Source organism: Orbicella faveolata, unplaced genomic scaffold, assembly GCF_042242905.1.
Source record: "Orbicella faveolata isolate gen_17 unplaced genomic scaffold, um_ofav_v1 contig_24, whole genome shotgun sequence".
Taxonomy (NCBI): domain Eukaryota; kingdom Metazoa; phylum Cnidaria; class Anthozoa; order Scleractinia; family Merulinidae; genus Orbicella; species Orbicella faveolata.
Window position 1 is genome coordinate 10210001 of NW_028301552.1, and position 9118 is coordinate 10219118.

Genomic DNA, 9118 nt, shown 5'->3' on the forward strand with positions numbered 1-9118 from the left:
AGTGGCAACAATCACTAACCCAGTGGTAGCACACTTTCCTCGTTACAATGCCGTCGGAGACGGTGGGATGGGGATCGCTTAACCATCCAGTGGCATCCGTGTTACAGCGGTTCACGGCAGGGCACGTCCCTGGCATACTGGTCCCAGCGGCACCAGTGAAGCGGTACCATCGGGTCTCAATGGATGAGTCACATAAATTGTTTATGTCGCCGTGATTAATATGCCTGTCGGCATCGCTTAGCGGAGTGTACGACACACATTCTAAGGGAATCCCTTGACAATATCTTCCTGCAGCTAAAAATAGGGCAAGTGACATTGATTAAGTAAGAAATTGAAGCAGAACAAGACAAAGAAAAAGGGAGTAGGGAGCTCGTAGCCTGCGATGGATCTTTAACTTCAAGAATCCAAACCGCCTAACAAATTGGCTATTTAACTGAGGTGTCCAAATTGGACACCTTTTGAAACCTCCTCTCACCGTTAAACAGCAATTGCGAGTCTAATTTCAGCTGTACGAGCCAGTTGAGTCTAATTTCTTTATCGCGGGTTTAAATATTAATTTTCTCCATGTCGCTATCGAGTTTCCCCAACGTGTGAAATTCCCTTGTTGCCGTAATTTCTGAGTATTTCAACTTTTACGTAATATCCTAGTTTTCTAACAGGTGCCCCAGTCTCAATCGATGGTATTATAGACGCTTTTCTTGAAATTTGTTGAGCCGCCGATGATTTTGATTTTTCTTGGTACCAGAGGGTCCGAAGACGACTGAAAGCAGCCGGTTCACGTAAACATGAAGTGGCGATGCAGTAACTACCGTGCAAACAGTATTCTATTTTACAACACTCCCGTTCAGACTCAGTTGAAATAAGATATGGAATAATGATTGACCAGCCGAGTAAGTTAAGATGGAACAGCTTTGCCTAGGGGAGGTCGAGTCTAGAGGTAATTACGACCCACTCTAGAAGAAATCTCCCGGCTAATATTCCCCCGATCTTCATTGGAAACTCTACAATTGAATGGGTATCGAAATCACGATTACTGGGAATGACCGTTGATGAGAAACTGACCTGGACTCCGCGTATGCTGGAACTCAAAAAATCATTTGCTAAAAAATTAGGATTACTTAAGAACTCGAGATTTCTCCCTAGGAACGTTCGTCAGGATCTCTATTTTAAGGTCATTTTGCCCTCAGTGACCTATGGTCTTATACTATGGGGATCTTGCTGCAACTCCGACTTATTTCAGTGCCTGGAAAGACTTCACTGCAGGGCTGCGAGGCTTATTTTCAACTTGCCGAAAGACATGGCTTCTGTTGATGTCCTACAACGGGCCCAATGGCCCACTCTGTCTATTTATTATAAATCAGCCATTTTTATCTGTTTTCATAAAGCTTTTCACGATAGGTTACCTGTCACATTAATCGATCTGATTTCTAAGAAACGGGCCACAAATTATTCAACCCGGACCTGCGCCTCTTTAATTGTTCCCCGCTTCAACACGCGTTACATGAAAGACTCTGTCGCGTTCAGAGGTTCAGTCCTGTGGAATGCAGTGACCAACAACTGTAGTGCCCTGACAAAAAATGTTCCATATCGTGACCTCAGGCTAAAGCTTAAATCTCTAGTTAATTTTAATGAATTCAGCTTTAAGATAACGTCTGCATCTACTTGTAATTTTAGAAAAGATGACTTTGTATATACTTAAAAACTTATGCGAACAATCTCTTATTGTATATATCGCTGACTTAAGTTCAAACGTTTTTTCTGTAAATACCCCTAGTTTTTAGTTTTTAGTTTTTAGTTACTTAGCGATTAGTTAATTGCAAACGACCCCACAAGCTCATGTAGCTTTAATACTCATCGTTTTAAAATAAAGGTTATCTATCCACGCGCGCGATGAGGGTGGGATGGGGAAATCGAGCACGAATGGAGTGAGCAAGTCGTCTCGGTATTTATTGCAGAGCTATTACGTAACTAGTGCCAAGAATGCTTACCTAGTCGAGAAAACTACATTGTTCTTACACGTTTCAACTTTGCATATCATTACGAGTGTTGTGAATAGTTATACTTCGTTAAGTTACTTTAAGGGGAGTAACCGAGCAAACCGTGCTCGTAACAGATTAAAGGAAGGAAGGAGGGAGAAATTGATAAAAAAAAAAAAAGAATCGTATTACGAAAACGAAATTACTGACAGACTGCCAGGCTTTAAGCAAACGACAAGGCCACGAGCTGCCCCTCTGTGCTTTGCCATTGATAATTGGCGGACGAGCGCGCACTAGAAAATTTGCAATTTTGCCCTCAATGGAATTTCTAATTAAAAAATCTCGGTTCTCCTCTCATACTAATACCAATCTTAAAGTATCACAAAGAAAAACAAAATTTCCCCATCAAAAAAGAAATTTAAGGTCGTGAACATGTTTTGTCGTCAAATTCTCTCATGCGAAACAAAAAGAAATGCATGGGAACCGGTACAGATAATTCGAAACTGCTTTAGAAGCGATTTGAGGTTTAAGTAGCTCAGGTTCAAAAGAAGAAATGATTGATGGCAAGATGTTATGTGTAAAACAATTCACATTGGACTGGAAAGGGAGGTTCGTCGATCAAATTGTGTTTTTGTTTTTGTGTTTTTGTTCGAGGACTGGGCAAAATATTGTTATTTAGTTATAGCATTAATACCTCATCTCGAAAAGCAGTGTCAGTTTAACTGTCCAGATTGAAACGTTGCAGTTTTTGGCCCCTCGTGCAGCGAAAATATTTAAGATAAAAAGAGAGTAACGTAATAACAAATGAGGATAAATCAATTTTAAAAACTCCATCTTGTTTCCTGTTTAATTCAAGCATTAACCGTGGCATTTGCAGTAAACCAGCTTGAGCCACTGGGAAATTGTCATTGTGGGCTGCAGTTACATAACATTTCTAAATCCTCCGAAAGCAATTTTATTATCTACCGTAATTCTTTCTATAACGTTATGGTCGAAAAAGAAAAAAAAAAATACATACCCGAAACAATTCCCAAGACTATGCACCAGAAAACAGACATCTGGAAACAAAAAAAAGTTATGGAGGTTAAAGAGAACTGAATCAGAATGTATACATATAGACTGTTAGAGTAACCTTGTCTCCTGTTAACCGTTTCGGCATGATCCTTGTAAGGAAATGAAAACTGTACCTATCACTCAAAGTGGGACCACAGCAGCGGAATATGTTCGATATGTTTAATACGTCAGGGTTGCCAAAACGTTAGAGGAAGAAAGCACTTTCTCTGCACTTGTTTTGAGAGCATCATCAACAGGATGACTGTATTTTCATCTTTTTGAATCATTAAGGAAAGACAGGTGTGCATACTAATTTCTAAAAGGCTTCGTTTGTTTCTTTTCTTCTTGAAGACAAAACATGAACATGTTAGGCCCAGTTCAAACGTCGAACTTCACATGAAACGAGCTTAATTGCAATTTGAGTCGATCCAAACGGGAAAAACTCGACCGTTGGGTCGAACATTAGATCGAAAGAACTCAGTCGAGTCACTTTGAACCTCGAACTTGTCATGAACCTAATTGAGAAAGAAACATTGACTGAGATCAAGGCGGACTTATCAAACTGCCAGGCTTCTTTATTGTTTAAGGTGTTTCTACACGACCTTGAAGACTGCAGGATGCCTCACTGACATTAAAGTTATCGGAGATAGATTATTTACCAAAAGTGTCCCTAGAGAGTTTGACATCATAAGTAAAACAACTAACAACAATTCATTTAACAGCTGTCGCGATGGCTCAAACAAGGTCTTTCGTTTTCAACACTAATACGACAGTTAAAGAGGAAACTTATAGAATGGACTTTCTTGTTTCCACATGAATTTTGGACTTGTGAAGCAGATCGGGTATCAAGTATTATTATCATTATTATGTTATTGTTATTGACTGACTAGAGATTAAACTGAAGAATTAGTTTAGGAGTAATGGTCTTAGTGATAGGATATTCCGCCCTCATTTCGTAAGCACTTATTTTAATGCACCTTGAATGGTTTCCACGCAAGCAAGTTCTATAAAGACTTTACATAAACTGATAATTGAATGGTCTCTAATTAGTTTACCCGTAACCAATTTAGTCTTTAATTAGACTTTACTCTGGTGATTATCCGATTATCCATAAAGCGTTCATGCAGAGTTAAAATTGTTAACAAGTTCTATAAAAGGCTAAAACGACGAAATTTGATCTCCATCTGGGTCAACCTCTATTGATGTTTTAGTTTTGTTTTGATGCTTATTTGCCACAGAATACTCGAGAAATAAAATTAAAAAGTAAGGATGATATCCTTTGTGCCTTTAATTGTAGCAGATCCTAAATGGCTTGTTAAGCCATGATTTCTTCCTATCTCTAAAGAAGTAGGATCCCTAACCAGTTTTACAGGTAATATTACTTTTCAGCTTTTGAAAGAAAGAAATTTCAGTTTCTGATTTTTGTTAGCTTGTTTGCTTTTGTTTTTTTGTTTTCTTTTTTATTAGGCTAAGGGGACGAGGGGTGGGGTGAGAGTGATTTTAAGTATGTCTTTGCCAACACCATATACGTTGAGAAAAAACAAAAGACTCTTACTACTTATAGTACTACTACTACAACTACGACTGACTCGATCAGTAGATTACATTACCGCCAATTGTAAATAGTGCCCCGTCAACATTTTCACCGTTTCACACGCCCAGATTATTATTATTATTATTATTATTATCATTATTATTATTATTATTATTATTATCATTATGCTGCTTAAAACAAAGGCTGTTAAAAATATCATAAATGTGAGATTCGTTTCACCGAGATCTGAGTTACCATAGCAATGCAATGACGTCATACCCATCTTACATGAAACCGAAGAAGCCGGATAAATTTTGAAAAACGGCGTCAGGACCTTTAGCCTGACATAGTTTTAATGAAACCAAAATTGAAAAAAAAAAAAAAAAGAAAAGAACAAAAAAGAATCTAGAGTGTTATCAAGAAAATTGCGACTGAAGTTTGAATGTGTCGTTATTTTTAAAATGTCTATTTCCGTTTCCAAAAGAATAGTATAACAAATAAATAGTATTTCGCTGTTAAATGAATCACTCGGTTAGATTTTCAGAAACATTGAAAATATTCGATGCTAATCCCTGGCCTACAGTCAGATAAACGTTGGGCTGTATTGCACGCTCGAATCGCCATGCCCTTGTACATTTCTGTACATCATGAATTCGTAAAACGCGTGGTTGCTTTCCGACGACTTTCCAGAAAAATGTTTAAATCTGCCAAGCTACCATAACAAGGGGAAGCAGCGAAAGCAAACGAAAATATCGCGCAAGACATCCAACCGAGTGATTTTCAACCAGCGCTGGCCGCTTCCACTTTGAAGTGGCCGCGTTACCGCGAGATGAGTGATAGTGGGACAGATATTTGAAAAGTATGTCAGGCGAAAAATCCCAACTTCCTCTTTCCAAAATTATCCCTCGAAATAATTAGTTATACGCTATCGTGTAAATGAGGAATGACGTCATTACGCTGCTATAGCAACTCAGATCTTGGTTAAACGTATCTTTTCTCTAACTTGCGTCTTTTCATAGTGCACCATAGTATTTGATTTTCTTTAGCATTGATCGTGATGATGCTCTTCTCGTTCAAAATTGAACAGTTTGGTACGTTACCCAAAAATACGACCGATCCGCCCTGAATTAATCGAACTTTTCCTGTTTTCGCTACTCTTAGTCTACTACTTTTTTTATTATCATTATTTTTCATAACAACCCTTTGAATTACGTTCTCGCTGATCAGTTCAATTTCTAGTTCGTATAGTGCAGTCACGTCTCTCTCGATACGCGTACGTAATTTCGTTAATCAGTTCCATTTCGTTAATCAGTTCTATTTCGTTAATCAGTTTTATTTCCTTAAACAGGTCTATTGTTGTCAGAATTCATTAAGCTATGTGATTCCTGGGCACTGGAAGCCTTAAGATCAACATATTAAAACCGGGACGACGTTTGCTTTCTTGACAATTCAATTTCTTTCCTTGCGCTGATCGATGACCACTGTGTGTTTTATATTCTAATCAAGGTTCAATTTAATAGAATTCCTGAGCGCTCGCTTTTAATGGGCGAAATGAATTTTCTTGGGTCAAATAAATCTCTTGTCATTTGAGAAATTTGCCTTTGGGCCTTTGCCCCAATAATTTATACTCTAACAACGTTCTCTTTGTATATGTTTGCCCACTTACTTAACAAGCGCGGGAAGCTGTGCAAAAATTTATCCTATCTTCCAGGGTAAGGAAGGAAAAACATCAGAGCCAGTTTTCGATTGTGTTCTTCTCGTCTAGTGCTTCGGAAGGCTGCAGGTGATGTGCATAAGATATATGTGAAGGTTGAACTTCCCCTCTGAAGACTACTGTATCATTTAAACTGGTCAATTTATTTGATTCAAAAAGGGATTTCTGATTTTATTTTCAAAATATGTCCGTACGTTTTACTACTCAGTGTTCTAAAGTGAAGCATAAACGAAGTTTGTTTTCAAACTTGTGACCCGCACTTAATCAAATGAAGCCTGTGAAATCATAACGCGCTGCTGAGGCCACCCACGCGTTGAATGGATGATTTTGCTTCGGTGTTTTTAAAAGCATTATACATCATGCAACTTTTATATTAAAGCTGGGGGCCGGAAGGAATCTTTGAAAACAATGCAAAACAAAAGAAGAAGAAGTATTGTTAAAGATTTCTTTGAGTATCCTACCGATTCTGCAAGTGAAAAAGTTCACGACGGGGCAACTATGAAATTAAACCTTTAATTTACCTTGGTAGAGAGACTTTTCACCCTGTGCCAACTAGTTCCGATGCTAAAGTACTTGGTGGCATCTCATGCCTTGATTGAAATGAAAAGTAAAAAAAGAGGTCAACAAATACAATCATTATCACTTAAGGTAAGCCTACGCTAGAAAATGCTGAATTATTTTTTGTTATCAAAAAGCGAAGTTTGTCCTAAGTTTGCTCGACTTTCCTTCAGTATAAATCGATCCGCCAGGCCTAGTTGTTTTAAGGGCGGATAACAATAACCACTGCTATTGATTGGGAAGTGATTTATTCGGTGGATGGCGTTATCTATCCTTAAACAAACTTTTCCAAACAAAAGCTGGTCTTGCATGTCATTAAAAGAAGCTATTCGTTGACTTTTTTTACGTCTCAAGGAAATGAAATTACAGACATTTATCATTTGATTTGGATTTTCAGAGAATGATTATTTGGTTTCTTATTCAAAACTTGATGGCGATGAGCTATGGAGAAGATGATCATGAAGAAGGTTTGTTTGCGTATTTTTGATACTGACGATTCCCATACTACTAGTCACAATATCAAAAGGTAACATGGTGATAACTCAAGCCGCTAACAGTAAGTCGCCTAGCACGAACGTGTCAAATGTTCTACCACGGCAAAAAGAAATCTGCATTTCTAGTCCTCTAACACCGCTTTTGTAATAATTGTATAAAAACATTCTGACAGCTGGATGTGTTATTAGAAAATATTCCAGCCTCTATTTTAATCGACGGTTTTCTCCGAATTTTCTAACGTAATTACTTTTAATTAATTCTAAGTGTGAGACCGTCGGTGAAACTTCAATCAAGCCGATTGAACAAGTATATAGAGAAACTACCTAGAAAATATATTATGTGTGATGAATTAGTATATATATCCGGGTCTATGATAGTGAGATGCTAGGTTATAAATCAAGATGTCTGTACGTATCAACCAAATTGAATCCAGAATAAAACGACCAATATAGACCAATAAATCAAACGATATTAATCAGGACTCGAAGAACGATTGTCAAATTAAAAATTGATGTCTGTTATAGAGAGAATATTCCTCCCTACAAAACGGATATGCTTATAAGAAAGCTTTTCGGCATTCCATTTAAATGTTTCTAATTAGCAATTATTTTATTCACAAAATCCAGTTGGGTGTACGTTGTCGTTGAGTTTGTCTGACTGATTCGCCTCTAATTTAAATGGTTTCCGAAGAAATTCTTCAGTAGAATTTACCCTTACCTAGTAGTTCGAACACACGGAAGTAACACCGACCCTTTTCAACTGGGCTTTGGTGGGCGTTAATTAATCTATCGCTGTTGTAAATAGATGACAGAAGTTCCATCAGTATCGTTGAACGTCAAACGCACGCCCCACCTCACGTTTAGGTTCATTCATCATAAGTTAAATAAATGCGGACAGTGCGCCGATTGATTATGGCAAGTTGCTTTCCTGATTCCAAAATATATTGCCAAGTGGCATAAATATACAAATAAATTGGTTAGAAGGATTCTACAGAACGAAACAGAACAAAGTTTTTGAGGAAGACCGGCAGAATTATAAGGATCGAAATGGATTGCATCATAGTTAGTAGAGAGGACTGGAGTCCCGTCTACTAACTATGGGCACATATCATAAACATTGAGTTGGAAGGAAGAAATCAAATTTGCCATTCTGGTATAATTTAGGACTTTGTGGTCAATTTTATTTTTATTTTTTGAGTTGATATTCCTTTTCTTAAAAAACTTTGGCTTTTCATTTTATTTATATACATATATGTCAAAACAAAACAAAAAATAGAGCAAGTTTACGGCAAGCTCCTGGCTCCTGTCAAGACACGATTTATCCACCAGGACGCTGTCTCACTTTTAATAAAAAATAAAAAGCAAATAAACGAAAAAAAAATATCGGCTTTCTGGATATAGCGTTCTCGTGTTGTAATGTTAAAGAGCGTTAATAGAGGATTTTCGCTGTCACGCAATAAAAAATTAAATCGAAAGCAAGGGTACTTACCATTTACATGAGAAAACCGGAAATTCCAGTTGGAAAATCAAATGGTTCGCGCCATTCCGTTTGGGAAGCTTCTAAAAATATGGGCTGTGATTTGTGGTGATGCTATTTTTCTGCTCTTTTAAGTCTCTCTAACTGATATGGATATACTTTATAGCGATTCCTTCTCTCGCAACGTGGCATTCAACTGTTTAATGTTTTTGCCTGAAATTTCCAACCGGATGGTTTCTGTAAATGGTAAGCACCCCAAGTCTCTTGATCGAAAGCCATCCTGTGACCAGTACAAGAGTGTTGCCCAATATG

The 9118-nt window shown here is 37.6% G+C and overlaps 1 protein-coding gene across 1 annotated transcript in view; it reads right to left on the reverse strand.

The window, feature by feature from the left end:
- Positions 1-316, reverse strand: part of LOC149110360 (pancreatic secretory granule membrane major glycoprotein GP2-like) — a 1102-nt gene extending 786 nt beyond the window's left edge. The window contains exon 1 of the mRNA XM_089292274.1: positions 1-316. This exon is cut by the window's left edge and continues 105 nt beyond it. Within this exon, the coding sequence (XP_089148400.1) occupies positions 1-316 (316 nt within the window).
- Between the last annotated feature and the right edge of the window lie 8802 nt (positions 317-9118).